At 37.1% G+C, this 19113-nt stretch overlaps 1 protein-coding gene across 2 annotated transcripts in view; it reads left to right on the top strand.

The window, feature by feature from the left end:
• Positions 1-19113, top strand: part of CACNA1D (calcium voltage-gated channel subunit alpha1 D) — a 419514-nt gene that overhangs the window by 272884 nt on the left and 127517 nt on the right. For both annotated transcript variants that reach the window (XM_045024186.1, XM_045024187.1), the window contains exons 10-18: positions 4396-4483; positions 5317-5343; positions 12614-12774; positions 13368-13593; positions 13737-13944; positions 15990-16110; positions 17346-17460; positions 18175-18244; positions 19034-19103. In XM_045024186.1, the coding sequence (XP_044880121.1) occupies positions 4396-4483; positions 5317-5343; positions 12614-12774; positions 13368-13593; positions 13737-13944; positions 15990-16110; positions 17346-17460; positions 18175-18244; positions 19034-19103 (1086 nt within the window). The remainder of the gene's footprint in view (positions 1-4395; positions 4484-5316; positions 5344-12613; positions 12775-13367; positions 13594-13736; positions 13945-15989; positions 16111-17345; positions 17461-18174; positions 18245-19033; positions 19104-19113) is intronic.

Here is a 19113-nt window from a genome sequence, read left to right as displayed (position 1 = left end):
CTCGCTTAGCACACCAGAGCTCTAACAGAAGGCCAGTCTTATTAAGGTCATAAGGTTTTCCACTGTTTCATCCTATACACTGTTATTTCCCCGCATAAACTCCTTCTCCTTAAAAGGCTGTGGTCATATAACTCAGTCTGTTCAGTGCAGATGCCAGTGCCAGTTTGGATTAGCTAGGGTGGTGTGCTCATGCAGTGTTGCTACTGAGTTCCATTTGGGAAAGACTTGTTATCACTCCTGAGGCTAGGTCTCTCTATACTGCCATTCATAGTACTACTACCAAGCCTCTCTGTTGGCTTATTATTAGAGTTTAATACATGTTAGGTTTCTAATTTCCCCTATATTGTCTATTATTCTATCATTGCTCCCCACACTTTTTCCCAACACTACACCTACAATGTCACAAATTGAAAGGATTGATTAGGACCCTGTTAGAAACAGGGTGAAATCCTGGCCTCTTGTAATCAATGGCCAAACTCCTAATGACTTCAGCAGGGCCTAGGATTCTACCTAGAACCTTTATTTTTTTTAAAAACAGCTACATTCAGGAAAAGTGGGGTGAAATTTCTGACTGTGTATTGACCGGTAATAGAATCTCGCTAGGATTGAACTCTAGGCTTGTCTTAAAATTATATTATTTTTATGCTTTTGCCTGTTTTATAACCAATCTGATATTTATTTTAAATAAATAAATACACCCTGTCAGTGAGTGACACTTTATAAGAAACAGGATAGTAGCAGAAAGCCTCCATTTCGTGTTTTCTAACTGGAGGACAATCAATAGATCTGTGCCACAAGACCTGAACTTCCCATTTTTGTCAGATGTATGTATACTACAGCCTGGAAACAGTGGGCCTAATTCCCCTTCTGCTTGACATCTGTTTTATACCATTGCAGCTCCACTGATCACACTGGAGTCATTCCTGATTTGCACTGGTGTATGTGAGAGAGAAATAAGGTATTGTGCTCAAGTATGCATTTATTTCTATGAATTGAGTCCTGATCTCACTGATTACTCAAGTGAATAAGAGTTGCAAGATCAGGCACTTGGTAAATCTCCCCTCCCCCCCATCATCTACAAAGAAGCCATTCCCAGTTTTGGCAAGTAAAAAGGCTGCAGAACTCCAACAGAAGACAGAGGGTCATATTCTGCTCTGTTACACCAGTGTAAATGCAGAATAACTCCACTGGCACATCTGAGAGGAAACTTTGTCCCAGGAAGCCTGTCTTCCTCCCATTGAAATAAGGAGCATAATTCTCATTGATGTCAATTGTGCGGGATCAGGCTTAACATTATTCATAAAAGAGTTGGGGGAGGAAAGTGGAAGGGGTTCTGAACAAATATGGAAAAAAATGTATCAATGAAAAAAATATCAGAAGAATTGTGAACAGGGAAGTTGTCTAAGAAAAGGAGAATTAATGTATCCTCTGAATTAGGTAGTTTAAATATAACTGCTTATTCTACTACACAGAAGAAAAAAATCCAGCAACCCACTAGTTACCATAGCAACTGCCACAACCCATAGTACAGTGGAGTACTTCTGCTTTTCCAGTATCTTAAAGAAACACAGCTACAATTATGTGGTGACATTTAGGCCTTGATGCACGTTGAAAACATTCTTATTCAGGAAGCGCATGTAAGCAACTGATTTAGTGCTGTCCTGAACAGGAATGGACTTAAATATATACTTAAGTGCTTTCTTGAACTGGGGCCTGAGGGCACTTGATATCTTAATTTTTTTAAAAAAGAGCACTGATAATAAACTAATATTTTCCCAATTTAAAATACTTTCTGTATCTTACACAAGAATTCATCTTAATGTAATTTTAAATGTAGTGGTTTTCTATTTCCCCTCCCTTATTTTACCATGAAGAGATTATTATAACGGATAGAAATAAAATAAAATATTGCTCTTGGGAGTAAAATGAATAGTGCAAAACAAAGTTGTTTGGATGGTGTACAGAGCTCATATTCTGTGTGTTTATAGTTTGAAGTTGATCTTCATAAATGACAAGCTTTTTCAACAAATGAGTATACATATTTCTGTGCTCAGCTACAGAATAGTCTCACCAAACCTCTATATTAATTAACCAGTGGAAGTCCTGAGGTTTACTTTTTCATTCATACAATAACGCAAGCTGTGTGTTGAAGATTCACAGACTTCTTTCCAACATATTTTAATGTTTCCTTACCCTTTGTATGGAAAGTTTGGTGGTTTTCCAGTTGTTCAAAACCACCAAAGTTTTGTTTCATGTTTAGTTCAATAATACCAATTTATGTTATAAAAGATAAACTATATTTTTTCTTCTTTCACCATGGCTAAAATGTTGATTTTTCTGCTTGCAAAATCATATGGCATAGTATTTCAGAACTTATGAGAGGAAGAAAAGTTGGCAACTGTTTAAACTGCAGACATGAGACAGCATCCTAAGTAGGAAATCGTGACTGCCAGTGACTTATTGTTGAACATTAAAATAATCCCTTTTGAACTCTTTTGCAACTGTAACTATAATTTTCATACAAGACTTACAATATTAATTGTTGATTTTTTTAATGTTTTGTCTCATTTATAAAGAAAAACATATTGTAAATGATGCACATGTGCTAACTAGGCACATGAGTGATTTAAGTTCAGTATAAAAAAGCTGCTTATATTATGTTAAAAGAATTATCTGAAACAAAGGAACCTTGTGAAACAAAAATCTTTCAGTGTTTAATGACTGGACTGTTTTCCATTGTTTGAACAATTGCATGAGTATTTTAGATCTTGTTTCTTATCTCTGTAATGCAACACTGAGGAGATGTGAAATTTCATGTAATGATGTATTTGTAGCGCCAGATCCTCAGCTGTTGCAAACATTTGCTGAGAATCTGGCTAACGCAGAGTTGGCAGTCTCACCATCAAGTCCAGGAATTACTGGGTATGCAAACTGAACTACCCATTGCCACCTAGAGATGGTCTGTCTAGGTCAGGTTTGATGCAGTTTGGCAGGTCAGTGTGGAGAAGCTTATACTGCCTGTTCCGTACCTGACCTGTGGAGAAAATACTAGAGGTCCTGATTCTTATTTACACTAAGGTGTGTGTAATTTACACCCACTGTATAGCTTCTTTAAAATGCCAGAGTGGTGTAAAGGAGCCAAAGTGTAAATGGAAATGTGGCCCTTCAGTCTTCAGGACTATCATTCCAGCAACAGTAACAAAGACAAAAAAAATCACAAAAACAATTATATAAAAAAACTTTTTAGTTATCAGTTTGATAAGAAAACCTTAGATACAGAAACAGCCTACAATGTTCCCAACAACAGTTGCTAAGATACTAAAAGCAAAAGTCTAATTGGCCGTTGTCCTTGCTACTCCCCAGTGACTTCAATGCTACTTCTATCCTCACTCTTGTTTTCCTACTTACGATGACATCCTCACTTCATAAAGCCTTTGTAGTCTGTGCGCTAAGGTTTTCCTTTCATGTTGACAAGCACAGCCAAAGAAATAATGTTCAGTTTTGGAATTGCTGATAGTTATGCTCATTCCTGCTTCCTTAACTTCTTTTGCAGCATGTGGGTATCTCCTAACGCCTCTGTAGAATTGAGAATCAGTGGGTGTGAACAATATCAACTGATTTTGTCCATTAACTACGGTTTCTAATTATTCAGTAGTGATTTCACCATATGTATAGTAAATCACTGGTGTGTAACAAATTTTATAATCCCCTTTTATCATTGGCAATCCTCCTTATCCTTTGTATTACCCATTGCACCATTACCAGTGCTTCTTCCTGTCTACTCTTGTCATATTTTCAGATATAATTACCTCCTAGATCCTCACCTTTGTGTTTTACATTTTTAATTTGGAAAATAAAAATAGAGAGTGCTCAACTTTGACAGACTGATCAGTGTGTGATGGCTTCTCTTCTCTTCTGTTTGAAAGGACCTTTATTGCACTTACTGGAATTGCCAAGCATGTTAGCTGGGACCTAACTATTACCTTTCTTCTGGTGTGTCTCTGAAAGAACCTCAAACATGATACTGAAACACATCACACAAAAGAGGTCTCACAAACTAGGTCAGGCATATTCCTTTTTCCATACAGCATCGTCTAAGTGCAGTGTCTCTTCACTGAGCTCTGTGATACATTTTCAATAGAAGTGTTAAATTGCTGAAACAACAGAAATATCCTCTCATACTTCCTAGAGTCCTGTGCATTTACCTTGCCAACAAAAGGAGGGCTGGTAAAGAGTGTACTACACTGACTTCCTTCTGCTATTCTTCTGCCTTTTGAATAAAACTCTTAGTAAACCTAACAAGTAGAGGTGTTCTTTTAATAAGATATAAAAACAAATCACGTGTAACTGGCTGGCTTTGGCTGTAAATCTAACACTTATTTTATCTCCTGACAGCAAGCATGCCGACAAGTGAAACTGAATCTGTGAACACTGAGAATGTCAGCGGAGAAGGAGAGAGCCCAGCATGCTGTGGCAGTCTGTGGTGAGTACATACAGCTCCAATTAAGATGTCAAAGTGTTTCCAACATCCTAGGATTAAAAAGAGATTTTTTTCTCTTTTGCCTACTCAAACATATTTGCTTTGAAATACTCAAGCTTTGTGAGATGCTTATATTTTTGGCTTTTAGTCATTCATGGTAAAATCTAACCACAATTTTATCTAAAATTCTGAAGTTAGGACAAATATAGATATATATTTCATAAAGTATCCATTTGAGCCTTACATTTAGAAAGGTTATAGAGCTTTTAATTTTGCTGCTTCAAAAACACCAAGAAGAAAAGAAGAGACATAATCTAAGAAATGCAGCAGAGACTAATGTCTTTTAATAATCGAAACATGATCTGGCGTATGCATATTTTACAAGTAGCTAAAAATTGATAATTATTAGATTGCTATATGAATGTAGCACTAACATAATGATTGTGATAACGACTTTTATTCACATAACATCATTCTTCCAGAAGGTTCCCAAAGCACACTGAAACAGCTATTTAAAATCCAGGATTTGTTTCTCTGCAAATACATGTGCTTTACATATATATATATATATTTTGGTCCCCAGAGGATAAGATTTAATTTCCTTTCTTTCTCATGTAAAATCCATGTTTGTAAAGAATGATATCAGAAAAATAATGGTAAACAGATGACAATAGTATTTCAGCATTCATGCAGCGTTATGTTGAGAAAACACTTTTATGCACAAACTTTGAGTAATTCCATTGCTTTGATTGCCAAGCACAGCATTGCGAGGAGAAGGGATTGTATAAATGATTGTTTCTATATATTCTTAAAAATGTGTTTTCCTTTTCTTTTAGTCAAACTATCTCAAAATCCAAGTTCAGGTCAGTATTTTCCTCTCTTTTCCATCACTTTTTTCCTTGCAATGGTTTTACACATCATTACTACGTGATTCTGTATTTTCTGTATTAGAATTTGATGGGATGAAAAATGTTACTGACAGAGATTAGGGAATACAGTTGAAGAGGATTCATGAACATTCTTGGGAATAAAGTACCCCAATTTGTTTTGCTGGTATTTGCAACTCTTTTTTCACTTATTCTCAAACATTTGGGCAAGTGAATTTTTATTCACAAGAATGCTCATGGAAAGCAAGTTCCATGAGTAAAAGCAAGAATATTTTTATCTTTTAATTTACCGTATATACTTGTTCATTAGCCTATTCATTTATAAAATGACCCTTTAAAATGGATAGGTAAAAATAGCAAAAATTGTATGACCCTTTCATAAGCTGACCCTATATTTGAGGGGCTGAAAGACTTTGGCTCCCAGCCCGTCAGGGTAAGCCGCTGGCGGTTTGGGATGTTTTGTTTACTTGAAGCGTCTGCAGGCATGGAGCCCCTCAGCTCCCTCCACTTTTCGCAGCTCCCATTGGCTGGGAACGGCGAACCACGGTCACAGGGAGCTGAGAGGCTCCATGCCTGCAGACGCTCCAGGTAAACAAAACGACAATGTATTAGATATTCAATTCAATGATTCCGTAGAGTTTAAAATCATCAAATTTTGGTGTAGACCCATTTATAAGCCAACTCCCGCTCTTTGATGCATCACTTTTTTACCAAAAATATTCGGCTTATGAAGGAGTATATACAGTACATAATTTTTTTCATTTTCATAGAATACATATTGAGAAATTACAAATAGCAAATAAATTTGCAAACAGAAAAGAGACTGCTTCTGTTTATAAAGGTCAGGTCACTCAATCACGGAACAAAAACAATTCCCTCTGACTTAGGTGACCAGTCATGGCACATATAACAAATCACGTATAGCAAATACTCATAATGACCAGTTTTCAAACAATCGACAGGCTAACTATTGTTCACAGACATTCATTGAACAATAGAGATAATCAAGAAGATAAATTAGAAGATTCTAACAAAGCAATTCTGGAAGCTGGGCTCCTCCAATTTCCTTGTCCCTGATAAAACTTGTTTCATGCTTGGATCAGTAGCAAAAATTTCACTGACAACACTTATGTATTGTGCTTTTAGCAGTTGACCTGGCTATTGTGTCTATGCTTATTCTACTAGATCTAGCAGCTGCTTTGTTACTGCTGATCACAACATCTTTCTGTTATGTCCAATAGGAGTGGGTGGGTGTTGCTCTTGAGTAGCCCTCTTCCTTTTTAAATGAGAGATCCCAAAATGTAGTCATAAATGCAGCAAAGAGTCCTGTGGCTCTTTGCTGCTTCTACAGAACCAGACTAACACGGCTACCCCTCTGATACTTGTAGTCATAAATGGTGCTCTTCCACTCTGAAGGTCTTTTCATGTGAGATGTGGTACGGTTCCATCTTGTCACTCTTACAGTTCAACGTGTATGTGAGTTCACTGGTAGGTTAATTAAGAGAAGTTGATTTCAGTTTGCAAATGATCCCAAGTTCTGTCCATTGCTTCTGACCCTGATGGTGCAATGGAACAAATGCATGAGACTGTGGCTTTTTTAAGAGTTAGGTGGTTGAGGATCAGTCAGTACACTGAAGTAGCATAGATAGGTTGTGGAAAGCAACTGGAAGAGCTAGAGTGGGTTATATCTCACCCCTGATCAAGGTCAGGTGTTGCCATTTGTTAAGCGGCTTTACAATTTGGAGTTTTGTTCAAAATAGGATACTTATGCATATTGAACAGGTGGGCATGGTTCAGAGTGCTTTTTTATCTGCATTTGTGAGAAAATTGTGTTCATTTCTTTTGGACACACACCTTGTTACGCCTACCCATGCTTGTTTCATCTTGAGAATAGATAACTGCAATGGACTGTACATGGGACTATGCCATAAGACTGTTTGGAAGCTGAAACTAATGCAAAATTAAAGAGAAGAAAGCCAAGAGATTACTCTCTTCCTCCACCTTAGCAGCTTCTAAATCATGCCTGGCTGAAGTATTTTTGTTAATTTGTCTCCAGTTAATTCCACAAACCAATATCTGCTCCTGTGAAACCTATTTTAATCTACTCCTCAGAGGGGAACATCTGCTTCAGAGATGCCATCAGAGACCTAGTAACCATACCCTCAAAACAGATTGATGACACACCTCCTTTCTGAATTTGGCCCATTTGCATGACAGAAAATCTTAGAAGCACTATAGGAAAAGCAAGCCAACACTGTACTATGATCTACACCCATTCTAGTGAAAGAGAGCCATGAGCAACTAAGACCTCTACTAAATGACCCTATAAACATGTCCTTTGAGGAGGGAAAGTTCCTACCAAACCTAAAGCTTGCCATAATCCAGCCAGTATGTAAGGAACCACTAACTGATGCAACCAACCTCTCCACCACTGCCCATTCCCAAGCAAGCTTACTGAGTAGATCACCAATCAGTCTCCAGCTCTCCCTATTTCTGCCAGTATCCCTGGATGCCTCTGAGACAGGCTTTAGGCTGAAATGTGGAACAAAGTGAGTGCTTGTGGAGTTAAAGGATGATATCCTCTTGGCCACAGTCCAAGGCTATGCTTTCATATTTATATTGCTAGGCACAGCATTTGATATCGCCAACTATTGAATGTTGCTATCCCTCTTCAGAAGTTCAGCAGGGGGTTTACTGGGATCACACTGAAAGGGCTTCAGATATTCCAGAAAGTCATAATGGCCATCAGCTCCTCTACCTCTAGAGCTCTTACTTGTGGAGTCCTACAGGGATCTATCTGCTGTTCCATCCTTTTCTCCTTCTACATGAATCTGCAGGGGAAGTTGTGAGGACTAAAATGCCAATCATACCCAACTCTACATTACCATCATATCAGATGCAGGTTGCACCAAGGTCCTGGCTGCATTCAACAGCTGTTGAGAAGACAAAGTGCTTTGAAGAATTGTTCACCTCTGCCCTTTTATCATTTACAAACTAGCTGTTCTCCTAATCTCCTCACTGCTTCTGGATACCCAAACAACCATGACTGCAAAATTTCCTTTTTCTCACAAAAAGGTCAAGAAAAAAGACTGCACCCCATTCTTTTGTATTTGGACCTAAAACCAGTAATCCACATATTTGTGATCTTCAGGCTTGACTACTGTAATTCTCTGTATTTAGGAATGGAATCACTGATCCCTAAAAAACTAATTTTAGCTCAAAATACAGCAGCCTGTCTGCTCAGTAGCAGAGGCTACAAATTACACATTGCTCCCATGTTCAACTCTCCTTGGTTTCCTGGTAAGTACTGAGTCAAATTCAAGTTTTCAGTCATCGTCTAGCTCCTTCATGAGACTGGTTTAAGTTTTCTCAGGGAACATCTTTCCCTGCACGATCATGACCTCCCACAACAGCTGTGTTATTTTGGAACAGTGGCACAATTAATCTCAAGAATCATAAACTCAAGAGTTTTCTCAGCAACTGGTTCCCTGATCTGGAAGTCACTTCCAGAAGACATCAGAAGACATCAGATTGACCAGATTTCTTTGCCTTCAGATCAAAATTCAAAACTCACTTGTCCAACCTAGCCTACCCATAATAAGACAAGAAAGAAAGGAAGCCAAAGAGAGGCAGATCTTCATGTGTATTTTTCTGTAAATTCATAATGTGCTCAAACGTCGTGATGATGGGTGTAGTATAAAATCGTAGGTAGAGGTATAATGCAGCTGCCTACTTAATAGGTGGATATTTATATCAAAACTATCTTACATTAATGTATCTATGACCTGCACTGTCTGCCTACCAACTTCCAGGTGGAATTTAAGGTTTGGGGATTCCACTATAAAAGCCCTATATGGTTTGGAACCGAGTTTCTGGACAGACTCTCTCACTGTACAAAACTGCTACAGTTGTAGTCAGTGGAAACACTTAAGCAGGAGTACTCATATTTCAAATGGAAAGGAGCTTCTTGCAAGGTGTTCTGTTGTGAAAGGCTGACAACTCTGGAATTTACTTCCTCAGCAGTTCAAAATACAGTATCTGTTGATCTTCAGGGCATGCTGAGAAGCACATCTTTTCTCTCTGACTTTTGGGGATGTGAGGTTTGAGGGGTGGAGGAATAGTTTGGAGGGGGGTTGTCATTAGTGGGTGCACTTGACTGTACTCTCACTGGCTTATTTGGACTGTTCATTGGTTTATTTTATTATTTAGTACCATATTTTACGGATGGTAGGTTTTGGAACTGCCTACAACCTTGGATACGTACTTAGAATCTAAAGCCCACATTTTCAGAAATGCTCTCTAATTATGGGCACCCAACTTTACACCCTTGTGACCTGACAAAGATGCTGGACACCCAGCGCTCCCATGAATGAATACTGTGCATATGGTTTTAATTTTGTAAAATTTCATGTAATGCAGGATGTTGCTGATGCAAAATCATCTGGAAATGTACAAAAAATTTTAAAATAATTTTGCACAATTTTATTAGCAAATCTGAGTAATTAGTCAAATGTAGAGAAGAGTTATTATTGGTATCTGTTAACCAAAATAAGACTCAAATTTTACAGTCGGATCTATGCAATACAGACCCCTGCACTGACTTTAGTTTAGACCATCCACCTGTGTGGATTCAGTTACAGGATTGGGGCCCAAGGACCATTTGAAAATGAATGAATAAAAATAAAATTCCCAACAAATGTGTCAATGTCATGACTTGCTCATAAATGTGAACAGAAAAAAAGCTAAATTATTTAGATGAGAATGAACGTAAAGAATAATTTGGCCAGCTGTGGTATATTATATTAACAATGAGTGTCACTTCTGATTTAAATACTTCTTCAGAATTGTCACTACAGGTGTGACAAACATTTTGGGGAAAATGCCTTGATAATTTCAGAACAGCAACGTTATACTTTATTACAAATTTGTGCAAAATGGGGTTCACGTCATTTAAAAAAATCCTTAAATTTCATTCTTCACTACAAAAATTTATCTTTATCAGACTATAATGTTTAAAAATTAAAATTTCAATGCGTCCCTTGCAAAATAGGAAGATCTTGAATGAAAATGGTCTCACTTATTTTCAAGTTCGTATTTCAGTTTTTTCTGAAGAGGCATCACAGACTTTGATGCCTCCCTCCCCCCTTTTGTCTGTGTGTGTGCGTAATCGTGAATATTTTAGGAAGGGAAGAAAATATGTGCTATACCCCTCAAATGAGACTTTGTTTTGTTTTATAACTGTAAGCTTAATTCACACTAAAGCCTGTCAATCCTTACATATGGGCCTAAAACTGGGCTACACTCCTTGGGCTACGTTTTCAGAAGGTTTCCTGGGTTTAGCTGTACTGTTTCTGTCAATGGTCTCTGGGTCAGGCCATAAATCCATAAACGCTGAAAATTTTGAAAAGAAGTGTTGTCACTTCTTTACAAAACTTTCACTGTTTAAGGATTTAGGGCCTGATCCAATGACCATTGAAGTCAAATAGGAATCTTTCCATTGACTTCATAGATCAGGTGCTTGGAGATGACCATGAGTCCCCCCAACTCGTATGAGTGATCAAGCTCTTGGAGCCTTATCCTATTTTTATTGACTTCAGCAATGCAGAATTGTGCCCTAAGGGTAAAAAATACCGTTTTTTGCATATCCAGTCAGTGAATATACTGATGATGGCTAAGCACATAGTTGGCTGGACAAGAGTGTTCTCGAACACACTGTCAAGTTAGTTGAATGCAGAGATTTTTCTTCATATGATTATTATACTCTATAGGCGATGAAAGTTTTCCATAACAAGAACTGAGCAATTACTATTTTCCATAATCACAAGCATGAGTTTAAGGGGAGTGAAAGAACTTCACATACTGCTTGACTGTTTATTTTGCCAAGTTCATTTATTTTTATGAAGACACAATTACAGATTGGATCTACCACCTGAGGCAGATTAGAACATTTCTAATTTTATATATACTAGGTATGGTACCTGCTGACTCAGGGCAGCAGAGGTACTAAGACTTTTTATCTAATTATTTGTAGCAATTTATTTAAATATTATAGAGTGTAAACAAAAAAAATAGAAAAGTTTAGTGTCAGAAATAGCATTAGCTTATGAACTTAAGTTGTAAAGTGCATTACAATATATTGGAGAAGGGCTGAACCCACACCCTTAAATCCAAACTCTTTCCATTTTGAAACTAGTGCCAGATCCCAGTGCAGTCATAGGAGTCTTTCCACTGACTCCGGTAGAGTTTGGATCAGAACATTGGCATGAGAGACTCAGATTTATTATCCAAATCCACTCCTGTGGATCTATCTGTCTATCTATCTGTCTTATAAGGCCCCCATTACTGTAGTATCTGAGCGCCTCATAATCTTTCATGTATTTATCCACACAACTCACCTGTGAGGTAAAGTACTTTTACGGGTATTTCCATTTCATAAATAGAGAACTGAGGCACTAAAGAGTAAGTGGCTTACCCAAGGTCACACAAGGAGCTTTGGAGGAAGCAGAGAACTAACTCAGGTCTCCCAAGTCCTGTGGTAGCACCCTAACCATTGGACAATACTTCCTCTCTGAGTCAACTCAAAACTAGATGTGGCCTAATTTCCAACTTCAGTTTGTCTGCATCAAAAATCTCATGAATATGCCCACCCACCATCCTAGGATTTCAGCCCAAATTGGTAGTGTTCTTGGGAACAGTTGACGTTGTGAGAGTTCCATCATTATGGGGTCGTTTCTCACAAGTTAATCTAAAAAAAATTCTGCATTGTTTAATCCAAACCCAAACTTTATCCATGGTTCAACCTGAAATGCAAATTCTGATTCTTAAACTTAATCTGAATCTAGATCTGGTTTACTTAGATACATCTTGTTATGCAATGAAGTGCAATGTGATGTACTAGGTCATGCAATATTGAGTTGGCTTTGACAAATGCCCTAATCTAGTGATGTCACAATCTATTAAACTGTATGAAAATTATATAGAAATGTTCAACACTAAATGGTTAAAGTTTCCTCTTTTTTTGGCTGTAAAGTTTGGTTTTTATTTGGCTGTAAACTTGAACAAAATTATCATCTTTTTAGCTGCACTTGGTAGTAATGCACACAGCTGTCTGTCAGATTTCTTTCTTAGTTTCATTTATACACACATATGTATACTCACAAATCTCCCACCCAACACAAATCTTTAAGTTCAAATACTGTAATATTTTTCCATAGAATAATGCATTTGCTTTTGTTCTAAATTTCAGTCGACGCTGGCGTCGCTGGAACCGATTCAATCGAAGAAAATGTAGAGCTGCAGTAAAATCTGTCTCATTTTATTGGCTGGTTATTGTCTTGGTCTTTCTGAACACATTAACTATCTCTTCTGAGCATTACAATCAACCTGACTGGCTGACACAGATCCAAGGTACAAGCAAAGACCATTTTTCCTGTTTTTAACTACAGAAAAATGAAAGCTCTCCTTGATTACTTCTGTATTTTGCCATTTTGAAGTTTATTTATTATCCTTCAGTACATCCAGGTTAAAGAAATCGATATAGGGAATGACCAAATGTTTTCTTTTTCCACATCTGCAACACAGCTTAATGACATAATGTACAGCAAAAACCTACAGAGCCAAATTGTAAACATGTGCCATTATGCTTTAGACATATTACTATTGTCAACCCATGTGATTAAAGATAAGGAAGGACAAATGCTAACTTGCACATCAGAATAGGCTGTGAATCATTTTGCCTTAAATTCCAGTCTGGGTTTGAACTATATTTTTAGCCGGGATAATTTACACAATAAATTAGAATGATGTAGCATTTTTAGATCAAAGGGAGGGATTATATGCCTCATGCAAAAATGGTGTTAAATGCAAAGCAATGTGTATTTCCCTCCAAAGAGATAAGATAACTGGCATGGAAAATGGATAAAAGTTAGTCAAAATATGAGATCTATAAAATAAATCAGAAGTATCTAAAACATTATAATTTTCTGAATGTTTTGTTCCAGATATTGCAAACAAAGTACTTCTGGCATTATTCACCTGTGAAATGTTAATAAAGATGTACAGCTTGGGCCTACAGGCTTATTTTGTATCCCTCTTTAACCGTTTTGATTGCTTCGTTGTTTGTGGTGGCATTGTTGAAACCATACTGGTGGAATTGGAAATTATGTCACCCCTGGGAATCTCAGTGTTCCGCTGTGTTCGTCTTCTACGTATTTTTAAAGTGACAAGGTAAGATTATGAAATAATGCATTTTCCTGCTGCTAATTTTAGGGGTACTTGTATGGTGATCAGCAATTCTTTTGTAATATTTCATCACGCACTGTTCTTTTACAGTTTTTTTTTTGTGTTAACACACGCATTTTAATTTATAGGCACTGGACATCCCTGAGCAACTTGGTAGCATCCTTGTTAAACTCAATGAAGTCCATTGCTTCACTGTTGCTTCTGCTTTTCCTCTTCATCATAATCTTCTCATTGCTTGGAATGCAGCTGTTTGGAGGCAAATTTAATTTTGATGAAACTCAAACAAAACGGAGCACCTTCGATAATTTTCCACAAGCTCTTTTAACTGTATTCCAGGTAACTTTCTTTCACCCCCTATGAAACGTTTTACCTTTGAACAACAAAAATGTTTAGGTAATCTTGTCTCCTGAAAAAAATCACAAATACTATTTATTCTGTTTACTTTAAGTAGCATTCTGCTCATTATATTCAGTACTCTGGTAATTTTGCACCATTTGTACCATTTGTTCCATATCTTATTTGATCTATCTATGCAACATAGCTTTCATGTTACTTCATTAAATTAAGTCTTCTTTGTCCATCAAAGACATAACTAAAATAAAAACTGGAAGTTATTTAATTTGAATTAGTGTTTTTCCTGTAAGCTTGTTAACTGTCTGTTTTGTGGTAGATGTGTGTATTGCTAATGTTCAGCTACTTCTTAGTAGGATAAATTGAGAAACATTGTAAAAGTGTATATCTATGTGAATCATATCACTTCATATCATAAAAAACTAAATATGGATTTCTTTAAAGGGACACTATCTGTTTATTATTATATATATTTTAAAACATTCATATCTGTGTTACTAGTAACTGATTATTAAAACTAAAAGAATTCTTACAATCTAACTTCCTTTTCACTGTTTATGGTGTTTGTTTACTTTTTTATTTCTTTCAGCTTGGGCAATGAAATTAGGCTAGTCTCTTTCATTTTTGATTCTAGTCATTTTCACATTTAGGGTTATAGGCATTAACACAATAGTGCAGTGTTTGGTTTGGGTGAATATTTGGCTCTGTGTCACAATTTCCATTCACTCAAATAGAAGTTCCATAGGATGATGCTTGAAACAAACAAAGAAAAAACTCTTTCCAATTAATTTAAAAATAAAGACATCCTAATGAGAAATATTTCTGTAAGTCTTAAATTTCCTAAAAAAATATTAAAAATAATGGGCCACAATTAGCCTGATGGTGTCCCTTTGAAAACTTAGGTCAGTGTTTCCAAACTCAGATGCTTAAAGTTAGGCTGCTACATCCATATCCAGGCACCTAAATAAATGGCCTGATTTTCAAAGGTGCCAAGCTCTCACAGCTCCCAAGGAAGCTGCTGAATACTGAACAGCTTGGAAAAACCAGAATTCTTATTTAGATGCCCAAATATGGACTTCGGAGAATGAAATAGTAGCCTTTGTGCGTGTATGACTTTCTTGCACAGTCACTGAATTATCTGTCTCTGTGATGAGGGTATTTGGGGATAGAACTAACAGCTTCTAAATTGCTGAAAAATATATACAGTGTCCCTATAATCTCTGTTCTAATAATCAGGCTTCCCATAGTAATGCAAAATAAAGTGCTAAATGCATAGAAGACCAGCTGTAAACTATCCTCCACTTAACTAATCAACAAGTTCCTTTAGATTTCATCCTTAGGTACAGCAGCAAAGTTGCAAGAAACAATAGAAAGTAGGAAAATTATTCATTCTCCAATAGCATTTGAGCTCCAATTCAGTATGAAACCCCCTCCATTTAAAGCAATATAGTAATGGTCCCAGTCTCCAGTTAGGACTCAGATTGGGATGATTTAATTTGAAGGTGTAACCCACTATGGTGTATAGTTTTGGAAAGGGTTTGCGGCCAGCATTCTTTAAAAATGGGTGCCTAAAATTAGTCTCCTAAGCCATACTTAGGTTCCTAAATGAGAGTCCACATTTTCAAAGGTGCTGAGCATGGAGGCTTCAGTAGAAGCTGCTGTATATGCAGCACAATTGAAAATCAGGCCACTTAGGTGCCTACATAAGAATTTAGGAGCTTAATTTTAGACACCTTTTTTTTTTTAAATTTGGACCATAAGCATAGACATACAGTTCATTGGCATAAATGCTTCATATAGATAAAAACTGGTAAAGCTAAACCAAGAGATGCTTATTTAAATGGAAATATTAAAATATTGTATAACAACAAACAGATTACTGCCGTGTTTACTATATAAAGCATCCTATACAGATAGATCAGTTAACATTTTCATGTTATAGAAAATGGCTGTGTGTGTTGTGGACAGAGGAAACAATCCTCTTTCAGTCTTTTGACTGTTGAGTCAGTAAAGATGAATTTGCTTGTTAGATTCTAACAGGTGAAGACTGGAATGCTGTGATGTATGATGGGATTATGGCATATGGTGGCCCATCGTCATCAGGAATGGTCGTCTGTATATACTTCATTATCCTCTTCATCTGTGGTAACTGTATCCTTTCATGGCTACAAGTGACACTGGCATTCACTGTAAGCATTTCTGAATAGAGCAGTGAATGTGTGCATAAAGAGGACTGAACCATTATGACACTTAGGACACATACCTGCCCTTTGTGTAACTGAGTGAATAGCTGTGAACAGATATGCACATTTTCTGTACTACATTTCTTCTAAATGGGAAGAAGAAGAAATTCCCTTTCTCTACTTTCCCTAAGCAAATCAGACCCCTGCCAGCTCCCTAGGCATCACCATCTCACCACTCTGACAGGAACCAGCACATTTGCTCCTTCCTCCTCAAGTTGACAGACAACCTCATTCTGTCTGCTTGTCTTCTTTTGGCTAGCACTCCCATCCTGATCCACAGAAGTGCTCTGAACTCCATGCCAGTAATGTCCTATTCCCTCCCTGATTCCACCTTGTTATTTCTGACAGTTTCTGAACAAATGACAGTGGATAGAAGTGGGTCACATTAGGGAATACATGTTACATTGCAGGGGGATCCTAACAGTAGGAATATGAGCTGTTTGGGACTAGTTCCACAAAAGTGTTCACCCTGCATGCCCCCGACCTTCCAAAAGCTCTCCTTTGTCCCCAGTACGGCATCTTTCAGTGGCTACCCAAAACTCTAGTAAGCTAGCATACAGTTCTCCTAGACACAAGTTAGTACTGAAAAGTTTAGGAGCCAATAGATATGGCAAAAATATTAAACTTCTTTTTACTCTATTTTTATGCTGCTTCTAATGATATTGACACTTCATTGATATGGGCTGAAGTACAGAACTTGACATGGAATGTAGCACATATGGAAAACACTGCAGTATAAAAATCAACTTTTTGAAGTATCTGAATTAGTATCTAAAAACATTATGTAGTAAGTGGAACTTGTCTAAACCCATGTAAACTTCAATTTCATTTCCTTTCAAAAATTCACTTTATAAATTACAAGTCTTTTGTTCGGAAGTCTGCTGTATATTCTTGTTGTGATGGAATCAACGGGCTTAAAGCATCACTAGCGTAACTCTGTTGGTTTAAATGCAGTTACAGCAGGCATTAATTTAGCCCAGTAAATAAAGGTATTATAAGCAGTACATCCAACTCTGTAAAGTTATATACTTAGTTTGGGAACATGGGTTTCATGTCTCTCACACTGTCATTTTTTCATACTGATAAGGAATAAACCAAACACAGTGTGATAATGCATAATGTCCTTAAGATTATTTGAATCAGATATCTTGCTAAATGTCTTTTTGGCCATTGCTGTGGATAACCTGGCAGATGCGGAAAGCCTGAATACAGCTCAGAAAGAAGAAGCAGAAGAAAAGCAGAGGAAAAAGAATGCCAGGTAAAATAGCACTGGGGTGCTGGATGCGAGTTCAGTATTCACCCACTTACCAGTGTGTTGATTTCTTTATTTGATTATCTTGACAGGGTTCATAGATTATTAATTTAAGAGAAAAGGAAAGAAGATACCATACTTGTTAACAAAGACCAAATTAATGTGATTTTAATTTAAACTTGTCCAAAGATTTGGGATGATGGAATGAATGGTGATAATCCATCTGAGGTTTAAACATTGGAATGTAGGATTCATTGTGCAATTAGAACATGATTGTCTCCCTAGATGTATATGTGCAACTTCTGTTCAGACCAATTCTGAAAACTTTACATAGACAACAAGAAAATCTTCCACTAAAGTCACTGTAGTCCCATGGAAACCATAAGAGTTGTGTGCATGAATCCAAGAGCACAGTTTATCCCTTAGTATTCCTATAAAGACCATGCATTGCATTTTTAAGGGATTCGTTTCTTGAGTTATTTTTAAAAGGATAATCTGTTGAATGAATCTAGCGCACTGGGATGAAACACTCTTTATTACCTTTGTATGTGGCATGTCTTCTCTGTAAATGTCCCTTCAAATCAAGTACCTATATTTCCGTAGGCATGATCTCTTCAATGTTAATAGAGTGGTTTGAATCAGTTAACAATCATTCTTTCATCAGTCTTTGTTCTTTACTTAATGGCGTTTGTTGTTTGTTTTTGTTTTTCTTTCTTTTAGAAAAGAGAGTCTGGAAAATAAAAAAGGTGACAAATCAGAAGGTGACCAAAAGAAGGCCAAGGATAATAAGGTGTTTATTTCTATAAAAATATTTTATCCTGTTAAAAAGTGTCTCTCTTCTTTATGCTAATAAGTTCTTTTCAACACAGATGTGCACTATGTGATTTATTTTTTAGGGCCACATTTTCTTCTAAGTGTTTTTCTCCCACATAAGGGACAGGAAACTGTCAGTGCACACAGGGTTTTCATTCTCACAGAACTTGCAAAGGGTTGGGACCAGAACCTGCTGTTCACATGAGATCCACGCAGTTTCAGACCACCTCAATGGCCCCAACCGTTCCTATGGATGCATAGCTCCTGGCAGAATGACTGTATCTGCTCCTCCTGATCCCCTACAACTTCGCTGGGGGGAGAAGTTTTAGAGCATAGAGTAAGTTAACATTGTCAGTTTTAGCATAACCTGTAGCTTTAGGCTCTTGGTAGATTTCTGCTGGAAAAGTCCTTTAGAAGGCAATACTGAATGATAAACTTCCTATAGAATTTTCAAACCACTCCATGTAATTTCCATAGAACCCTACTGGTTTTATCCCTATTACATGCTGCAGGTCTTTTTGCCTAAGTGTAGTATCACAAAAATGTACATGGGGGTTCAAAAATAGACGTTTACAGCTTTCTCCTCTTGCCCACTTCCAAAGTGATCAACCATCGTGGCTCTGTTGATACATTCAGAGAGGAAGCATGTACCTGGCTTCTCCGGTATTGAATAATTTGTACGTTTTGTTTTTTGGATCATCTAAATGCACCGATTAAATGCTGAAGTTTAATTTTCTTCTGAAGTGTCTCTTTACCATTGCCATAGGTTACAATTGCTGAATATCGAGAAGGAGAAGATGAGGACAAAGACCCCTATCCACCTTGTGATGTACCAGGTATGCCAGC

This window comes from Mauremys mutica, chromosome 7 (assembly GCF_020497125.1).
Source record: "Mauremys mutica isolate MM-2020 ecotype Southern chromosome 7, ASM2049712v1, whole genome shotgun sequence".
Taxonomy (NCBI): Eukaryota; Metazoa; Chordata; order Testudines; family Geoemydidae; genus Mauremys; species Mauremys mutica.
This window is presented reverse-complemented; position numbering and strand designations above follow the sequence as displayed.